The 21,272-nt window shown below is 46.4% G+C and overlaps 1 protein-coding gene across 1 annotated transcript in view; it reads right to left on the reverse strand.

Annotated features, from left to right (window-relative positions):
* Flvcr2 (FLVCR choline and putative heme transporter 2) overlaps positions 1 to 19,617 on the reverse strand; it is a 49,695-nt gene extending 30,078 nt beyond the window's left edge. The window contains exon 1 of the mRNA XM_070029619.1: positions 18,608 to 19,617. Within this exon, the coding sequence (XP_069885720.1) occupies positions 18,608 to 19,300 (693 nt within the window). The 5' untranslated portion in view covers positions 19,301 to 19,617. The remainder of the gene's footprint in view (positions 1 to 18,607) is intronic.
* Positions 19,618 to 21,272: the final 1,655 nt, after the last annotated feature.

Below are 21,272 nucleotides of genomic sequence, written 5' to 3' on the forward strand. Positions count from 1 at the left end.
CCTAACCCTCAGTAGTCCAGTGCCTGGTGTCTTCACCAGGTGCTTGCTCAACAGATGGGAACTACAGTAAGTTCTTCAGCATAGATCATTTACAATGCAGATTTGTCCTATGAGTCCAGATTCATGCAAAGATGGGGTGGAAAATCTAAACAAAGTTCTCAGAGAAAGTTTGCTATTTATAAAAGTATAACTTAGCCAGCCACCAATGGCTCATGCCTATAATCCTAGCTACTCAGGGTGCTGAAATCTGAGGATTACAGTTCAAAGCCAGCCTGGGCAGGAAAGACCAGGAGACTGTTCTCTCCAATTAACCACCAGAAAAAAAAAAACAGGAGTGGCGCTGGTGACTCAAAGTGGTAGAGCACTATCCTTGAGCAAGAGGGCTGAAGGACGATAACTAGGCTCTAAGTTCAAGCCCTATGATGGACAAAAAGAAAGAAAGAAAGAGAGAGACAGAAAGAAAGAAAAAGAAAGATAGAAAGACAGAAAAAGAAAGAACAGAAAGAAAGAAAGAAAGAAAGAAAGAAAGAAAGAAAGAAAGAAAGAAAGAAAGAAAGAAAGAAAGAAAGAAAGGAAGAAAGAAAGAAAGAAAGAAAAGAAGGAAGGAAGGAAGGAAGGAAGGAAGGAGTCCTGAGATGCCATAAAAGGAAGCAAGGAAAGCCCAAGGTGGCTACTGGGACACCAGAACACTGAGAACTGGGCGCACTGGGCTTGAGTCTACCCATGAGAATGAGCCCCCAGTTACCCAGGAACACCAAGGCACAGCCATGGTAAGCAGCAATGTGCATGCAAAGCCTGCTCATATGACTGGATTTGAAATCCCTAAATCCAAACACTTTTTTTTTCTCCCAAAAAGACTGATTTAGGATTAAGGAAGTTATTAGGCCTTCAGGAACAAAAGTAATCCCATTGACTTGGAAGTATGTGTGTGTGTGGGGGGGGGGGGGGATCATTCATAAAAGAGGTTTAGAGATAGAAAGGCTAAGCTTTGGCCTCTTAAGAACTTGGAAAGCAAGGTCAAAGTTGGTCAACTTCCGATTTCCAGATATCTCTCACAGGTTTGTTCTCTACACTGAGGGTGTGCTGGTGGCCTATACTGCCTTGCTATTCTTGAGTTTCCCGAATCCTATGTGGTGTGTGTGTATGGAGGAGAGGGGGGCATGAGGCTATGGAAATGCAGAAGAAGGCTAGATCCCAAATTAGGATAGGCAAGAATCTTTAATGCCCAGGAAAGATTATCATAGTAAAAAGAGGGTACATATAGGCTTACCACATGAGGACACTGACCTAATCCCTATTATAAAGTTGAGAAAACCAGTATTTAAGTAGCTTTGTACTCTTTGCAGTAGGCTAAATGCGTTTGTCTTTGCTATTATTCAAACTTGAAGGAAACTAACATATATAGAGCGCCTATGATGTGCTAGGTGATTTGCTAAAGGAATTTCCACATGGTTATTTTATTTAAGTCCTCATAACCACACCCAGAAGTCAGCAGCAGCAGCTCTGATCTTTTTTTCAATGGAAACATATCAATAATTTGCCCAAAGTCACCTCACATGACATTTCCTGTGTGACCTCCCCTACAATGCCAAGAGTACAGACAGTCCTCAGTAAATCTTTTCTGAATAATGACATGACTTGTAGAACTGGACAGCTCAAGTATTTCCAGTGTCCTCTATAGCAAACAAGTTGGGCAGAGCTGTAGTTGGCTGCCTTCAAGAGTTTACCACCAAAACTAGAGGAAAGGTAGACTAACAGAAGCCCCCAGCACACATTTGGGACTCCCCAAGATCAGATACAGAGGTCATTGAGGAGTGGGCTGCTCTACTTTCTGCCCTGGAACCTACGTGTAACTCAAACACCTACTGCATACTAAGCATCCTACTGAAAAATAAGGGAGGAGACACAAGATAAAGAGCTTACTCTTACCAAACTTACACCTTTTTTTTTTTTCTTTTCTTTTTTGGTGGGATGTGGGGTTTGAACTCTAGGCCGGGGCACTGTCCCTGAACTCTTCAGCTCAAGGCGAGCACTCTACCTCTTGAGCCACATTGCCAATTCCGATTTTCTGAGTGGTTTATTGGAGATAAGAGTTTCACAGCTTTGAACTGTGATCCTCAGATCTCAGCCCCCTGAGTAGCTAGGATTACAGGCATGAGCTACTGGTGCCCAGCTCCTACAATTTCTTTTAAAGCAACTTTCTAGGCAATGGCTATACTTTGTCAAAGATACCTTGACGTGGATCTATAGTCTTTTCTCTTTTTCTTTCTTTCTTTTTTTCCTTTTTGCCATTCCTGGGGCTTGAACTTAGAGCCTGAACATTGTCCCTAAGCTTCTTTTGCTTAAGGCTAGTACTCTACCACTTGAGTCACAGCACCACTTCTGGCCTTTTCTGTGTATGTGGTACTAAGGAATTGAACCCAGGGCTTCATGCATGCTATAGGCAAGCACTCTACCACTAAGCCACATTCCTAGTCTTGATGCTAGGTTTCCTCCTCATCTTTGTGGTACAAAGTTAGCTAAAGAGCAGAGTTACCCTAAGCTTTAAAGAGGGACTATGCTAAGTTTAGGGAAAAGGTCCAAGTTGTACAGGGAAACTTTTCCTAATTGAAAAAAAAAAAAGTGATGTTGACAAAGAACTTCATTACCTTATTTTTAAAACTAAGCCTGGTAGTTAGGCCTCTTTTTAGTCATTCTAACTCTGCAGCCTCTCAGTACACAATCCCTCTTAAGGACTGGGTGTTTCCCTTGAAGACAGTCTCATGGTGAACTCCACAAAGGGTCAGCCTAGGTCTCTAGGAGAGCTTCCCCTTCAGAGGAGCACAAATCACTGTGAGCTTCTATACTGGCCATGCTGACAGCCAGTGGCCACAGGCTCCGAGAGCTTCCCCGTGAATCAGCCAGAGAAGAGAAAAAAGTGAGTGGGTGCTTTTCAACCCAGGCCAGCCAAGGTTGCATCATGCAAGACTCACTCCACTTTTTTTTTGTTGGTGGTGGTGATTGTGGGGCCTGAACTCTGGGTCTGGGTGCTGTCCCTCAGCTCTCCAACTCAAGGCTAGTGCTCTACCACTTGAGCCACAGCACCACTTCTGGCTTTTTTCTTTTTGCTTATGTGGTACTGAGGAATTGAACCCAGGGCCTCAGGCATGCAAGGCAAGTGCTCTACCACTGAGCCACCTTCCCAGCCCACTCTACATTTTTTCACATTTAAAGTAAACGATGTAAAAAGTTCTACTCAAATTGCTTTCCTACCAATTCTATCCCAAAGACAGGCAACACAGCAACCAATAGAGAGATACTTTGGTCCTGTGGATTTGTTCTGTTCAGTTTCCCCACTTCCCACCCTTTGACAGATAAAATGGTTCTCAAAGGAGAATTATCACCTGTCTCTGCATCACAACATGCTGTCAGTCCTAAAAGTAGTATTTATGTGACAGAATTACAAATCCTTCCAGCTTTCATCGTCTAGTAGTCTCCGTCTAGATGAACTTCCTCAGTGATAGGCATCAATTCCAATTCTCAGTGGTAAACCTCAGACCTGTTGCTTCATAGACTGTCATAGGTTAAAACCAGTTCCTCTTATTTAAGTGGATATATCCAAAAATAGACAGGGTGGGCTCCATGTAGCTTTTCCTAAGAAACTAACTTCATAAGTAAACTAACTCTGTTTCATGACCTCAGAGAGAAATCTGGAAGAAAAAGAAATCAAAGTCTTACACCAAAGCTACCTGTATCTACGCACCACCCAAGGGAATAGCACTATCAGGTGAGACCTTGTTCTTCTTTTTTTTTTGGTCCGGTCGTGGGGCCTGAACTCTGGGCCTGGGCCCTGTCCCTCAGCTCTTCAGTTCAAGGCTAGCGCTCTACCACTTGAGCCACAGCACCACTTCTGGCTTTTTTTCTTTTTGCTTATGTGGTGCTGAGGAATCGAACCCAGGTCCTCAGGCATGCAAGGCAAGCGCTCTACCACTGAGCCACCTTCCCAGCCCCGAGACCTTGTTCTTTAAGGAACTCAAGGACTTCTTTGCTCCACCACATTTCCCAGTGTCCTGCACTGAAGTTACTTCTCCTCCCATTTGGCCTGACATTTCTACCACTGGTTACTCTTCAAGTGACTGACTTACATTCTAATCTCTCTTCTCTTAAATGTGAACTCTAGGACAGCAGGTTTCATGGTTTGGCCTCCAGCAGACATTATATGTTCAATAAATAAAACAAAAGCAGTAGTGCATTGCCACCAAAAAAGTTTGTTTTAAAAAAAAGAACATATGTATGATTGGCTAACAGAGTGAAGGCCTTTGTCCACTGGCTGTCATTTGTCACACAGCATACCGTCAACTGGGAGACACAGCAATGTGATCAAGAATAAATAGAATTCAAGCAGAAAAGGAGCGAGGACAAAGGCAGCTGGCCAACAGCCGTGTGGGTTACTTCAAAGGCTAGAGAGCTGGATCAAGATAGAGAAACCCTAATATAGACCATGAAATCTATGGCAATGCAGGGCCAGCCATACTGAGGGTGGATACTGGAGGAAGGGAATGCTAGAGAAAGAGACCTGCCAAGGACAAGCTGTGACATCTTCATAAGGACCCTAACATCATCACTAGGGCTGTCCAAGTCCCACCCATTCCCATGTGTTACCACTTATCATTGCCACTTAGTAACTGCGAGGGACTGGGAAAAACCTTGGTAAGGCCAGAACCACCTCTAGCCCTCAGGAGAACCTTCTTCCAGGCCCCATTCCCTGAGTGTGGAGATTGCATGTATCAGTTCCATGCTTTGTCCCACACAGAAGGAGGGCCATGCTAGGTACACACAGATGTTAAAGCTACATCTTGTCCCTCCTTGATACAAAGCCCTTCTGCTAGCTTTGAGCTTCTTGGAATCAAAAGGAGCTAGAAGGCTCCACGGGACTCTTGAAGCTAAAGAATGGTTTAGCTCAGAAGGCTCAATAACTGTTCAAGCACTGATGAGAGAGATGTAGATAGAATCTCTGAGAGAGGATTCTACAACAGAAAATAACTAGAGCTAACTCTGAACAGCAAACTGTCTGTAAAGTCAAGAGTACTAAGTCAGCTAAATGGAGGGGGTAGCCCCTAGTCCAAGGTTGAATATGACAAGATAAAACATGACCTATGGACAGGGAAGCCCTTTTATTACCTACCAAAAGGCAGGTCCAGAGTGTTTTTTTTCTAAGTGAAAGAAAGGGCACTAGAAGTCAACTTCTATACAATAACTATTCAAGGGCTGGGAAGGTGGCTCAGTGGTAGAGCGCTTGCCTTGCATGCATGAGGCCCTGGGTTCGATTCCTCAGCACCACATAAGCAAAAAGAAAAAAGCCGGAAGTGGTGCTGTGGCTCAAGTGGTAGAGTGCTAGCCTTGAGCTGAAGAGCTGAGGGACAGTGCCCAGGCCCAGAGTTCAGGCCCCACAACCGGACCCAAAAAAAAAAAAAAAAAAAACTATTCAAGGCCCTTGCACATCAACAACCCAGTAAGATTATCAGTAGGTCATACAGTGTCCAGACAGGGATCAGAGCCCTAAGAAAGCCATGTTGATTTCATAATAGAGGTTAAGCAACTTACTGAAGGTCACAGAATGAATCAAGGTCAAGGTCAACATCAAGGCTTCTGAAGTCCCATTCCTAGCACTGCTCCCTTTCAAGGCAACCTGGCTGAGCTTCACCAGGAAGCAGTGGCAGATCCCAGGAATGCATGGGCTGAATCAAGATCTGATTGGGGCAGTCGTGATGCTCTGATCTACCTACAGAATGTCACAATGCATAGTTTATGCTGCATGTTCCATGTGCCCTGGTAGATAAATCTGAGGGACTTTTTTTTCCCATCATGGGGCTTGAACTTGGGGTCTGAGCACAGTCCCTGAGCTCTTGTGATGAAGGCTAGTGCTCTACCACTCAGAACCACAGCATGACTTCTGGTTTTCAAGTGGTTAATTGGAGATGAGTCTCATGGACTTTCCTGCCCAGGCTGGCTTCTGTGATCCTCAGACCTCAGCCTCCTGAGTAGCTAGGATTACAGGCATAAGCCACCAGCACCTGGCTAAGCCCCAATTAACTAGCAAAAACTGGAAGTTGGAGGTATGGCCCAAGTAGTAGAACTCCAGCCTTGAGTGAAAGTAAGGTCTTGAGTTTGAGCCCTAGTACAAGATATACAGACAGTCAGATAGATAGGAGGCCTTTCTCAAGGCTCCACTGCAGGCCAAAGGTTGTGCATATTGTGTGCAGTGACACATAAGACAATAGAGACAAATAAGGGGCTGGCTACAAGAGAGGAAGTGGCTCCAGAGAACCACAGAGCCCTGAGTCTTCCGCCTTCTGTCTTCCTTCAGCTTAGCCAGTCCAAAAAGGTAGAGACTCAGCCACCTGCTGTTCTTCCCAGCACCTACTTCAAAGGCTTCAGAACCTGAGGAAATGGAGGGGATTTTCTCAGTTGGAGATCAGCTGTACACAAAACGTGAGGAAGATTAGGAAGAGGGTCAGGTCAAGCTGAACTTTTTCCCACTCTCAGTCCTGAGGCCCCAGCTGACATATTATTAAAGGATTATCACAGCAAACTGGACAATGGGAAGATACAGCCTTGGATGGTCAATGAGCCAAGTTCCAGAGTTACAATCATTTCATCCCCCACTCTCAGTGTCCTTAGGTCTTTATGCACCATGTATAGCCTCTTCAGGCCTGTGTCTCAGGGATCCAGCTGTTGACAGTGCTGAGTTCTACCTACTAGTGTGGGGGTACTGGTCCCTACCTATCTCACCCACACAGAAAGAGTCAGCTGAGTCTGCTTAAATTTCCACCTTGTGAGGGGAGCTGGTGGTTCATGTCTACAATTCCAGCTACTCAGGAAGCTGAGATCTAAAGATCATAATTTCCAGCTACTCTGAGCAAACGAATCCAGGAGACTCATCTCCAAGTAACCAGCAAAAAGCTGGAACTGGAGGTATGTTTCAAGTGTTAGAACCTCAACTGGGAACAAAACCAGGAAGGAGCATCTGTCTACAGGAATTTCAGAGCAGCTGAAATCTAGAGAAATGTGGAAGAAGACTGTAGGAGTTAGGGAATTAGGGGAGAGGGGAAAGATTGCTGTGGATGCAGGAATGTGGGCAATGTTTCTGGAGAGAGGGTTTGGTTCCAGAATCGTGTACATCTGACTCTGCCTCCCTAAACCTTCATCACAATCCTGTTCCATATAACAAAGCTGATGTTCAAAGGGGAGAGGTGTCAGCTGGGAGCCCCATCGATGGCTGCTGTCAGAACTGGGCCCAGCTTCCCCACATCAAGATAACTCAAACTTCCATGGACATCAGGAAATCTGGAGTCCCACTCAAGAGAGGCTAATTCTTTGGGTCTCCCTGGTGCTTAGACATGTGTATAGTTTTTGAGACAGGGTCTCACTGTGTAGCCCAGGTGAACCATCTTACCATCCTCCTGCCTCAGCTTCTTCCCACTACTGAGATTACAGCTGTGTGTTACCATAACTGGCATGGAATCAGCATTTTAAGGAATGCTTCCAAGGGATTCTGATACTGGACATGTATGGGCTGCCCTTTAGAGACACTTGATCTGCATGGTCCCAAGAAAGGAAATCAAGAAATAATTCTTAGCCACTGGCTTACCCCAGGAGAAGTGAGGTATGTGTTCCTGTCAAGCTCTTCACGGGAAAATGTTTTCTGAATATACTCCATAAACATGTCCAATACCTAACAGGGTACATAGGCCAAAGGTTTGAGGAGGTCTAGCTTGCTCAGGGGCAGCCACTGCTCTGAACAGCCAACAAGAATGGACTTGTTTAACACTGTTGACTTAGGGCTATGCACACTCTGCCTTTTATAGAGAAGATGGAACACACAAATAGCTTTGTGTCCAGTGACACTGGTAGTCTCGAAGAGCCACAAAGGAGACCCAGAAAGCCTAGTCCAATCATTTGGAGCAGAGGAGAAGGGGAGAGGAGAAGGGGAAAGAGGGAGTATGTGTGTGTGGAAGCAGCCCACACCCAACTGCAGGCCCACAGGGCTGTCCAACCCAAAGCCAGTTCTCGGAAATAAGAGGGGTCTGTATTCACCCCTCTATAGAAGGCATCTGATATAAACCAATGCATACACAGCTCCATCATGAGGCTCCTACTCACTGCCTAGTGCCCAGAAGCTGGTAAGGAAGTGAGATCTGGCCCTGCCTCCTATCCCCTTAGGCCAGCAGGTGAATTTTCTTCTGCTCTGGCCAGTGGGCAACTTGGATTGTTGGGTTGAGAGACTGAGCCATCAAAGCCTGCAAGACATAACAATTCACACACACACACACACACACACAGGATTTGAGTTCTTCAGGATCAAAGAAAGAATGATGCTCTGTTGACTGAAGTGTGGTCAGACCAGGTAGGAGATGGAAGACAGAGAATAAAGAGGAGGAAACACCAGCTTTCACCTTGACCGGAGGCACCTTGTCATCACCATGAAGCTTGGATGGGGCTCCAACCCTCATCCTTCAAGCCATACAGGGCTGATTGATGTTGCTGTTTGAGGGGAACTGAAGTTAAGGGAAGGACATCCTGTTAACAGCATGGCTGGAAAGAGATCAAGAATTAGCCGTGGAAAGCAGCTGTGTATGTGTGATAAGCATGGGCGATCCCTTCCTTCAGTAGTCTGGAATTAGACTGCAATCTGGCAAGCAGACACGGCGCCCACCCAGCATCTGTGTCATTTCAGAGGCCCCAAAGTCTCACCACAAACAGCACTCCTCTCCATACAATGGGGAAAGGACACTCATCTCCCAGCCACTGCTCTGCTCTTCATTTAAGTAGCTCTGGAAACAGACCCGTCAGGATCCTGGGAATAAGTCTCCATCAGGATCCTGCCAGCAAAGTTTCTGGAAAGAAAGGCTCATTCTCCCTCTGAACCGAACTATTGGTTACTTTATTCATTAAGAATCACCTGAACCTTCAGTTATTACAGAAGATAGCATGCTTGCTCCCCAGTGCACTCACACTGGGGCCCTGCTAAGAGCATGCTTCTTCCTTTGGCTCTTCAAATTAAATGCCTTTTACATCATCCCAGTCCTGGGGCTTGCACTCAGGGCCTGGGCACTGTCCCTGAGCTTCTTTTTATTCCGCTCAAGGCTAGCACTCTACCACTGGAGCCACAGCACCACTTCCGGCTTTTTCTGTTTATGGGGTACTGAGGAATTGAACCCAGGGCTTCATGCATGCTAGACAAGCAGTCTATTGCTAAGCCACATTCCCAGTCTCTTCAGCACCTTTTGTAGTAGGCAGCTATTATCTCCACTTTACTAAAGAAGCTAAGACTAGGACAGTTATGGTTCTGATCATAGGGCACACAGTAGAGCTAAAGATGGACCTCTGTGTAATGCACATACAGTAAGAACTTGATTGCCCCAGTACAAGATTAAGATTTGGCCTGGGAACCAGTGGCTCATACCTGTAATCCTAGCTACTCAGGAGGCTGAGATCTGAGAATCTCAGTTCAAATCCAGTCCATGTTGGGGATGGGGGGTGAGTGGCACTGTGGCTCAAGGTGGTAGAGCATTAGCCTTGAGCAGAAAAGCTCAGAGACAGTGCCCATGCCCTGAATTCAAGTCCCATGACAAAAAAAAAAAAAAAAGTTTAGGATCTTGATTCACAGAGAGAAGACAATCCAGGCATAGATCATCCAGGCCTGGAGCAGTTTGCTGGTCATCTTTATTCCTTTCAGGAAATGAACAGCTGTTAATTCATGCATCTAAGCTTCATTCAAGCACCAGTTAGGTCCAAAACTCTGCTCCTATTTGGCATGTGTGGCACTTTGGAAATGGCCAGAGGAGGCAGAGAAGAGGAAGAGTACAGGAGAGACAAAGGAAACAACAAAGGTCTGCCAGTACACTAGCTAAGGAATAGCTGACAAAGGGAATGGACATGAGCTATTTTTTTTTCTTTTGTCAGTCATGGGGCTTGAACTCAAGGCTTGGGCTCTGTCCCTGAGCTTTTTTGCTTAAGGCTAGTGCTTTAGCACGTTGAGCCACAGCTCCACTTCCGGTTGTCAGGTAGTTAATTGGAAATAAGAGTCTCCAACTTTCCTGCCCAGGCTGGTTTTAAACTGTGATCCTCAGATCTCAGCTAGAGTAGCTGAATAGTTAGAATTTACAGGCATGAGCCACCAGCACCTGGCTCTTCTGTTCTTTTTGATGGTTGTGGTGGATAAATACATATAGCATAAAATTTTAACATTCTCATCTGGGCATGTAGCTCAGTGGTAGAACATTTGCCCAGCATATATGAGGCCCTGTGTTGGATTCCCAACACTTAAAAAAAAAAAAGAAACTATTTTTAACGGTATAATTAGATAGTTTGAAATACATTGGCACTATTGTACAACCTTTGTCTCTATCAACTTTAGATCTTTTGTCATGTTCTCAAACTAATACTCTGTACCTCTTAAACAACACTCCCTGTTTTCCCTCCCCTGGCCTCTCCACAACCACCATTCTACTTTCCAATCTCGATGAACTTGACTACTATTATAGTTGGTATATAATTTAAAAAAAATACTGCTTGGTCTTTGTCCCAGTTCCTGACACAGAGCTCCAAAAAAAATCTCTGGAAATTCTGGAATGATAGGAATATCTTTTATTCTTAGCCCTTTTCCAAGAGACCTGACTTTACACTAATGAGGCCACAGGTTAGGGCCCCAAGATAGACTCAGAATGGGACAATTACCTTTACTAAAGAAAGATTAATTAAAAAGTAGGAGCCAGGCATCTGTGGCTCATGCCTGCAATACTAGCTACTCAGGAGGCTGAGTTCTGAGGATTGTGGTTCAAAGCCAGTCTGGGCAGGAAACTCCATGAGACTCTTATCTCAAATTAACCACCAGAAAACCAGAAGTGTCACTGTGGCTCAAGTGGCAGAGTGCTCACCTTGAGCTGAAGAGCTCAGGGACAGCATTGAGGCCCAGAGTTCAAGCTCCATGACTGACAAAAAACAAAAACAAAAATAAAGTGGGAACTAGCAAGATAGAAAATAGAACATTGCCAGTGTCTATCACCTGTGATCCTAACTACTCAGGAGGCTGAGATATGAGGATTATGGTTCAAAGCCAGAAGTAGAGCTATGGGTAAAGTGGTGGAGGGCCAGCCTTGAGCAAAAGAAGTTTAGGGAGAGCATCCAAATCCTGAGTTCAAGCCCCAGAACTGGCATACAAAAAGGAAGGGAGGAAGGGAGGAAGGAAGGAAGGAAGGAAGGAAAGAAGGAAGGGAGGGAGGAAGGAAGGAAGGAAGGAAGGAAGGAAGGAAGGAAGGAAGGGAGGAAAGGAGGAAGGGAGGAAGGAAGGAAAGAAAGAAGGAATGGAGGGAGGGAGGGAGGAAGGGAAGGAAATTAACTAAAATATTGAGTCTCTGCTTCAGGATGGAGGAATACATGGAGAGGCTGAGAGGGCAGCATGCTAGGATGGGACATGGAAATTCCACATACAGCCTCTCCCTCTACCTAAGCCCATCAAACATTTCCAATTGGCTGTTTCCAACTTATGTCCTTATAATAAAGTGGCAAATGTAAATCAAATATTTTCCTGAGTTCTGTTAGCTTCTGCAGAAAATTGAAACTTTGGGGGAAGCAGGGGTCCTTGGAGGTGTGAGTATCCCTGGGCCTTGCAAAGTCTGAAATGGGAGCAGTCTTGTTGTTGTTGTTGTTGTGGGGCTTGAACTCTTGGCCTGGGTGCTGTCCCTCAGCTCTTCAGCTCAAGGCTAGCACGCTATCACTTGAGCCACAGTGCCACTTACGTTTTTCTGCTGGTTTATTGGAGATAAGAGTTCCACAGCTTTTCCTGCCTGGGCTGTCTTTGAACCGTGATCCTCAGATCTCAGCCTCCTGAGTAGCTAGGATTACAGGCGTAAGCCACCAACACCTGGTGGGAGCAGTCTCTTGAGACTGAGTCACCTGTGGAGTGTGCCACAGGCACACTGAGGCAGTTTGCCTCAGAATAAAACCATAGAATATCCAGTTATGAATTTCCAGCTCCACTTGTTATATCTCCAATTACTTGAGCAATAGAATCCTATTAGTGTTGATACATAATACCTCTGGTATATGGGTCACATTGGTGATGGTTGCCTGAGTTGTTTTTAGGGCTTGGTAATAGCTCAAGCCAGTTGAAAACACTGTGTAGAGCCTGGACATGTGACAGGATGAACTGTTCACATTCGAGAGCACAATAATGCGGCTATCATCTGAACCGGCATCTAGTGAAGAGCCATGAAGCCGGATCACACATGTACCAACTATGGAACACTTCATTTTCTCTTTCCTCCAATCGCTTTCCCCCAAGTATTAGATCAGCGTGCTTCTTTAGCCTATTTATGACTGTCTTCAAGGAGGTAGACATGAGTCTTTTGGCTTTGCCTCCCCACATTCAGGCACCTGGTTGGTTCTTTCTCCTTAGCAGCTCCTTTCGTGACTGGCCACACCATGATAGTCCAAACAGCCTCAGTTGGGAAATAGATACATGATTTGTAACTATTTAGCCTATGGGCTGCCTTCTCAGTAGATTATGTTCTTTCGTGCACAAAAATGTTACATTTCAAAGGACTCCAATTTATCTAACTTTTTTCTTTTGATATCTGCTTTTTGGTTATCATATCCAAGAAACCATTGCCAAATTCAATATCTTAGTTCCTGTCCCTTTTAAGCATTTATGGCTTTAGCTTTTATGTGTTTGTTTCTGATCTATGTGAATGAATATTGGTATATGGTATACAGGTATAATTTCATGCTTTTGTTTTGTTTTGTTTTTGTTTCCTGGGGCTTGTCCCTTAGCCTTTTCTTTCTTTCCTTTTTCTTTCTTCTTCTTCTTCTTCTTTTTTTTTTTTTGGTCTGTTATAGGGCTTGCACTCTGGGCCTGGGCACTGTCCGTGAGTCTCTTTGTGCTCAAAGCTTGTGCTCTACCACTTGAGCCACAGAGCCACTTCTGACTTTTTGGAGGTCAACTGAAGACAAGAGTTTCAATGGGCTTTCCTGTCCCAGCTGACTTTGAACTGTAATCCTTGAATCTCAGCCTCCTGAGTAGCTAGGATTACAGGCCTGAGCCACCAGCGCCTTGCTAGTTTAAGGATTTTTTAAAACCTCTTTGATTTATTTCAGTATATTTTTTTACCCTATTGCAAAGGGGATTGTTCTCTTAATTTCCCTGTTGGCCTATTTGTTGTAGTGTATAAAATACTATTGTGTTAAATCAGGTTACAATGTTTCCGTCTTTCTACTCTTTACAGTTTGCAGAAGGGAACTAGCTAGAGACTTGAGAGGCAGAGTATGGGAGAGAGAGTGGAGCCGGGCAAGTAAAAAGCCACCACATTTTCTACCATCTTTAATGTGGACTGTTCTTGGTTGAGTGTGTATGATTGCTACAAATATCTGATTTCCAAAGGTCAGATAAGGAAGTTCTTTTAGCTTGTTCCTCCTTGTTTGTTTAATGTCTCCATGGGGAGCGAGAGCCTAGAGTTTCCTCAATAGCCATCTTGCTGATGTTACTCTCCAGGGACTGAATCTTACACTTCCAGTGGCCCCTCTTTAAGGAGTTGGTTGTGGAGCAAGAGTGGTTAGCGCTGGAAGGGAACAGCACAGGCTGCACTATATACAGTGGGAGTAGATATAGACTTGATTCCATAGTAACAGATACTACAGCAATGTGTGATGAGGCATAAAAGCCAAGATGGAGTCAGACAGGCCCAACCTGGGCCCGTGTATCAGGAAGTGCCAAAGAAACCTAAAGGTGAGCATCTACAATGGTTAGACTTCATATCCCATCAGAGCTGTCCCCCACATCCTGGGCCTTAATTATAATTTCAGCACCTTAAAGGAGTCAGACTTATGAGCCCTGCTCTGTAGCCAGCCTGTGTCTTCAATCTGAGGGAAGAGTGGCCCAAGCTCCTCCTGATTTCATTTGGACACCAGACAAAGCAAACACGTAATAAATGAGCCCATATAAAAACATGGCTCCATACACAAAAGTCTTCTCCACACCTGCTAATGCTCTGTCCTGTGGCTTCAAGCCAACGTGCATAACACTTAGCCTCAACTGGGAGCCAGTTAAAATTACAGAAGCTTGGGTCCTTGCAGATCCAGATATCTATCTTTCCACCCAGCCTTGTGGCAAGACAAATTCACATTTGCTGAACATGGCACTAATCTCTTCCCAGAGTTGCTCACCCCATACCTATGCTGAGAGACTCCCAAGGCAAGAAAAAGTAGAAATGGAATTCATTTCCACATTCCTCTCCCCAAAGTCTCAAACTGGTAATTTTGTCTGATCCATGGTTTCAAGACACAGAATATAAACTTAACAAAAATACAAGTTAGTTTCTAGCATTTAGAAAACAGATTATACAAGCCAGACATAGGAGGACAAGGTCATGTAATTCCACTTAGATGAGACACCTACAAAAAGCAAATGTAAGCCAGGCAGTGGTGGCTCAAGCCTGTAATTCTAGCTACTCAGGATGCTGAGATCTGAGGATCATGGCTCAAAGCCAGCCTGGTCAGGAAAGTCCATGAGCTCCTTCTCTCCAATTAACCACCAAAAACCAGAAGTAGAACTGTGGTAGAGTGCTAGCAAAAGAGCTCAGGGACAGCGCTGAGGCCCTGAGTTCAAGCCCACAACTGACAAAAAAAAAAAAAAAAAAAAAAGCAAATGTGTTAGGGCAGAATGTGAAGAGAGATTCTCAGGGGAAGGGTACAGAAGAGGGGAGTTGCTTAAGTCTCTGTTGGGGCTGATGAAAATGCTTTGGTAAAGACAGTGATGATAGTCATAGGACATTACAAATATATTTAATGCCATTGAATCTCACTCTTATGAATAGCTAAAATGATAAATATTATATAAATTTCAATATGATTTTAAAATTGTGGTTTCTCAAAAGACAGAAAAAAAGAGAGAAAGAAAGAAAGAAAGAAAGAAAGAAAGAAAGAAAGAAAGAAAGAGAGGAAGGAAGATCTAAAACCAATGAGTCATGCCTTGTTATATCAACAGTTGGGGGCAACTGAGACACTACTGTACTCTCCAAGACACCTTTATCAGGCCTGCCTCACTTACTCATATGCGTGCATTTGGGAGGCCCTAGATATCCCTTGTTTCCTTTCAGTCCCCACTAGCCAGGTTCTGCTCTTGGAGCCTTTGCCTATTTCACCTGTCTTCCAATTAATGATAGAAGGCCAGAAAGCAGTCAAGTCAGCAAACTCTTCTCATACCATTACAACAGCAATCAAAGCCTATGAACTACATTGCTTGCTTTCACCTCCTCAAACTTCCCTCAGGTGACCCTGATAGGCCTCTGGTACCAGAAGATCCAAGAATGATGGTGCGGGCTTCACACTTAAGTGGCCACATGTTTGGATCAAGAGTAAGCTGACCACTTGCCTGGTTCCTGAATCAATCGCAGAATCTCTCAGCCAAGCTGGGTGGCTCTGCATGACCAGCCAGTCCAGCCAGACAGCCTTCTCAAAGCTGGAGCCACTTTCCTGGAACCTTCTGGAGCCTATTTCCCCTTCTGGATCATCATTACTGTTCTAGATCCACCTACTTACTCCGGGAAAGGAAATGCTTTCCCAGAAAGGCACAACAGGTAACAAACTTTCAAGAGTCAGTAATGCAAGACATGTAAAGGACTAGGCTCTTAGCTCATTGGTAAGAGCACTTTACCTAGCTTGCACAATACAAATTTTAATAGGACTTTTTTGGTCTCTCTTTTTTTTTTTTTTTTTTTCTTTTTGAGACAGGGTCTCCCTAGGCAGCCCATGCTGGCCTCCAACTCCAGGTCTTTATGTCTCATCTCACTGAATGCTGACACGATGGGTGTGCACCACTACATCCAGCTGAAGCATCAGTTTTGATTCTTACCTCAAGAAACGGACAGAGGAGGTAAAATGGTATTATACTGACAACATGTTGAAGAAATAGTCTGGATATATTAGGTTAAAGAACATGTTAGTAAAACTAATTTCCTTTGTTCTTTATTACTTTTCTACATTTACTAAAAAAATTTACTTACCTATGTGCTTGAATGTATGGCTAGTATTGTATTTCTATTGAACAGGACTATTCATTTACTTATTTATTTATTTTTGTGTTGTACTCAAGGTCAAGCTGTCCTTTAGTTTTTTTTTTCTTTTTTTCTCAAGGCTGGCATTCTACCACTTGAGACACAACTCTACTTCTGGCTTTTTACTAGTTAGCTGGAGATAATACAGATGCTAAGTCTCACAGATGTTAACTCTGCAAAGGTCAAAATGAAGTCTGCAGACAGAGACACATTATGCTGCAGAAAGACATCTGTTCAGTTTTGTGAAATCTTTTTGGGAAGCTGCAAAGCTCCAGGTACTCTGTTAATATTTCTCCTCCATTTCAGTTATGCTTTACCTAGAGGCAGGTTGAAACTCACAGAGAAACAAACACATGGGGGCAACTGTTTTGCATAGGGTTGAACTTAGCACAGAGGATTAAGCCAGGAGGAGCAAACTAAATAGATGTCTTCACAATGTAAATGTACATGGGGTGGGGTGGGGTGAAGGGAGAAGGGGCTCTAAGTGTAAAAATTCTTAGCATTTCTTGACTTTGGGAAAAGGGGTAGAGTGAGAAATGAATAACTAATCCTATTAAATTTTAAAGACCTATCTAGTATTAAGTTTCTTTACAGGTGTGCGAGCCCAGATGTGGAAGCCTCTTTGTACTTCCTGACAAATAAATATTATCAGAATCTCCCACTTGAATGGTACCAGGCCAACTGAGAGCGCTTCCTCCAGCCTGCAAGTCTGCCTTCTGGTGGTCTGGGATTGTGTGACCTTGCAGAAGTGCTGTTCTGCTGCTTCCAACCTCTGAAGATGAACAGTCCACCCGCCAGCCATCACCCCACCCCCAGCTTTAGAGTCCAACCCCGTGTTTGTGCCACCTTAGAGAATAGAAAATTGAGAAATGTCATCCTCAATACCAGAATGGTACTCACCATAATAGCCACTAGTTTCATCTCTAGCCCTTCAATCTATTCTTCAGAACATTCACATTCCTGGGTACAAACCCTGTAAGGGATATTTTGGTGCACTCTGTGCTCAAGTCCACCCCTGTTTGCTTTCATTGACTGCATGCGCTATTCCCAAGTACAGAACTCCAGGCATGGGAAAACTTGAACTCAAGTTACCTTCCTGGTAGTAAAATTGCAAGGTTAGAGTATTTGAGGCAGTGAACATTTGTTGCTTGTTTCAGAGCAGAGCAACACGTGGTGCTAAACCACCTGGTTGTGTGCCCTTGTAAGACCTGCAAATCCTTAGCTCGGGACTCTCCTCCTGGGCTCTGCTGTGTCGGAGTGTAGGACGAGGCCGAGCTGCAGCCCATTTAAATAAAACAGCTGTAGAGTCTAACTCTCGGTGGTCTTCTTGGTGGGGGTCCTGTGACCTTGGCATAACAAAATCTAACAGAACCAAAACTTTCATTTTAGAAACGTTTTGGCAAGTTCCTGTCCCAAATGAACATTTCCTATATAAGAAGACATATTTTGGGAATGACATCAACAGGTACCAGAAAACAGGCCTATGAGAACTAAGCATTACTGGCCACCTGGTAAACATGTAGCCAAGACGTGCTTAGGAAAAAGTACAAGACAAAGGCAGTTGTTTTGCTCAAAAAGGAACCCAGAAGTACGTGCCTTGCCTTTGTGAAGAAGGCTAACTCACAACATGCCCAAGTGTCTGAATCAGAACCACTTTGAGACAAAAAGAATTGGGGTTCTACTTCCCAAAGAAGAAATGAGAAAAGCTGAGGGTGGGTGGCTCATGCCTATAATCCTAGCTACTCAGGAGACTAAGATCTGGGAATCCCACTTTGAAGCTAGCCCAGACCAAAAAGTTCCAAGTAACCACCAAAAAGCTGGAAGTGGGGATGTGGTTCAAATGGCAAAGTGGCAGCCTGGAGCAAAAAAAAGGCAAGCACAAAGTAAAAAGAAAAGAAGAGGAAAGAAAATGGATGATTGTGAGCTTTAGATGCTAGGATTGTTCTTGGAAATTCAGAGTGAGATTTCTACTCCATTCCAGTGCACTTAGCTCCAAACCCCAGAGAAGGAATTTGGCACAAAGTATTCATCCTACCATCCAGGCTTCACCTGTGTATAAAAGAAATTGAGAATGGGGCCAAGCATCTTCAGGCCTGGCCCTGCAATTGTGTAGTAGAGGGGCTATGGCACTGGAGGAAAGCTGGCTGGGTCAGCTAAAACCACCTGCCAAGTTCTGATGACATCAGAACAGTTTGAGGCCCAAGAACTCCAGACAAAAAAAGAGCAGGAAGTCACAGGTGGAAACTGGTAGGTTGACACGGGTTCTGGAGGGACCCTAATAAGCAGATCATGTTCTAGAAACGTTTCCTGCTAGGGGAGGAGACACTATAGCTGAAAAGAAAAGGCTAACTGCCGTGGGTCACAATCACCCAACCACACTGTCATACCTAGCTGCAAAGCCACCTAGAGTCATAAAGGTTTGTTAGCCAGAAAACTCACAGCGTGTGCAACCTAACATATTCGCGCCGTGGCTCGAGACCCCTTTAAATCCATCCCCAAACTCCCTCTTTGCCCACCTGATTGCCAAAGACAGCCAGGGAACAGGCTGTGGAAACTTCATTAGCCCCGAACCAGACGGAAGCGATGCGGGAGGGCATGCCCAGGATGAACACCTGGGCCACCGAGCAGATGACCTGGCCCAGGACGGTAACCGGGAAGAGGTGAGGCTGCAGGCTGCCCAGCTTCACCCAGGCCCCCAGGCAATTGAGAGCGGAGCCGAGGAGGGCGATGGTGCGGAGGCCGAACTTCTCCAGCATCCAGGTCACTGGCAGGAGCAGAGGGATGTAGGTCAGCATGTAGCACATGGACAGCCAGTCGATGGCAAAGGCGCTGACCCCGTAGAAGTTCCTGAAGATGTTATTGATGGAGCTGTACTCGATCCACTGAAAAGCGTTGCACATAGAGTAGCTGCTGAACAACAGGACCACGGCCCAACGGCGCGCGCTCAACTTGATCACGCTCAAGTTGTCCGGGCTGGAGAAGCAACTGGGCTGGGTGACAGCACTGGGTTGAGCCAAGGTACTGGGCAAGACCGAACTGCTGGGATGGACCGAGACGCTGGGGTGGATGGAGACGCTGGGGTGGATGGAGACGCTGGGATGGGCCGAGACGCTGGGATGGGGCGTGGAGGAGCTAAGGTTCGCTTCGAGCGAGGACTGGCGCGCGGAGTTCTCATCGCGCTCCTGCTCGTCGGGGCGTTCATTCACCATAACCACAGCCTCCCCGGAGCGGGGCGGCTCGCCGGCTCGCTCCCGCAGGCTTCAGGAGCCCCTTGGCTGGCCCTCGAGCTGAGGGAACCCTCGCCCAGGAGCGCAGCCCTCCGCGCCCCACGGAGAATCCGAGATCCACAGCCGGCGTCCGAGGGGACTTGGCTGCGCTCACACCCAAACGCCAATCACTCGTCCACCCCGCGGCCACACCTGTCCCCAGATGCCGCAGCCCGCTTCCGGGCGTTCTTCGCCTTGGCTCCCCTCCCGAGCCCCCCGAAAGACGTCCTCAGTCCTGGAAAAAGTTCTCTCCTCGGCACAGCTGCTCTGCCGGCTCGGAGCACTCCGGGGCAGGCTCGGGGCCTCGCCCCCTTGGGCGCACGTGACCGCCCCGCCCCCGGCCCGCCCCAATCCCCCCCTTCCTTCCCCCCCCAGTCCCGCCTGCCCTCCTCCCGCCCGGCCCGCCGGGCACAGCAGTTGTTTCGCCACAGTTTGTGTGGGGTGCATTCCTCCCCCACGCCCCGGGCGCCATGGAAACCGTCCGGTGAACCCCTACCTCCTGGTGCCGCCCCTGGAATTCATTTGCCTCCCCCTACCTCCCAGTGACCCCCCTCACCAGCACCACCGGCCACTTAGGTCCCCCCGCAACCCTGCGCATTTTGGAGGTGAGAGTCTCCTCCCCGCCGGTCCGCGAACCCCGCGCGCCTGCCCCAAGTGCTCTGTAGAATCCAAGACGGTCCCCCGGCTGTCTCCCCGCTCCGCTGGGCTCCCAGCCCCCAGCCGAGCTTCAGGAAAGGGAGATGGGTGGATTTCTTCGTTGGGTAGGGGTGGGGGGGGGGTTCAAGGGTGGCTGGGGTGGCACGGAAAACTCTCTCTTGTGCCTGCGTCCCCGGAGCACGTACTCTTATCTTGGAGATGTCCCATGTGAACTGAAGTAGGGCTATCTTTTCCGGACCGGGCCTCCTTCCAACACCGGGCCCCCCGGGGCGTGGGGTGCGGGGGCCTCAGTCACAGCTGCGCGGCGAGGGGGACGGGGCAGGGGCGCCGGGCACGGGCTCTGGGCGTGGTCTCGGAAGGGATCTTTGTACCCACGTAGCCCTGGGCCGCCCCCTGCCGGTCCCAGTGCGCGCCAGCGGGTTTGACCCGTGACCCCCAGCAGCCCCAAAGCCAGGCCTGCAGGACAGGAGTTGTAAAGGGCACATTTTTTCCCCCGGAGTTCAAATCTCCAGCTTGGCAACACTCAGGTCGCCCAAGTGTAGACCAGATACTCCATCTTTGTGCCTTGTCTTCAACTAGAAAATGGGGGTGATGAAACAGTAGTGCCTACCTCACAGTGAGATTGATTGACTGACTGACTGAATGACTGACTGACTGAATGAATGAATGAATGAATGAATGCATGAATGCATGTAGGAAAGCCATTAGAAACTCCTAGGGAGATAGATAGTAAGCATCCTATCAAATTAGTCTAACAAAAAGCTAGCACTCGTTGCACTGTGCGTCGCTACGCAATACCTCATTCGAACACCACAAGAATGTGGTCACTGTTAGGTTCAAAAAGAAAAAGAGGGTGAGAGAGAATGGACAGGAGATGGCTCAACACCAGCACAGGTTTATTGCCAGAAAACGGTAGCCTCCAGCCAAGGTTAGAGGCGCACTCCTGGCTTATGGTCTGACCATTCACAGTGAGTCTGAATGCTAGGGTTGCATGGTGCCGTGGTATGAAAGTAACTAGTGGTGGGACAAATGTCGAGCAACAAGGTTACAGCTGAGGTAGGGAGGAGGACCAGCCAGTGTTATCTGCTCAAACTCCTAATTGTACTTTTTTTTTTTTTTGATCTGGCACCAGCCACTTGAGCTTATCTGGTTGGGGAGAGTGAAGTAGGAGTGTTAGTAAATCAAGGCACTGTTCTGGGCCTTCAAGGACACCTGGCATTTGGATATAACAGTTACTATTGCTTGCATGGTGAAGAAG

This window comes from Dipodomys merriami, unplaced genomic scaffold, assembly GCF_024711535.1.
Source record: "Dipodomys merriami isolate MVZ:Mamm:240054 unplaced genomic scaffold, mDipMer1.0.p SCAF_1, whole genome shotgun sequence".
Classification (NCBI taxonomy): Eukaryota; Metazoa; Chordata; class Mammalia; order Rodentia; family Heteromyidae; genus Dipodomys; species Dipodomys merriami.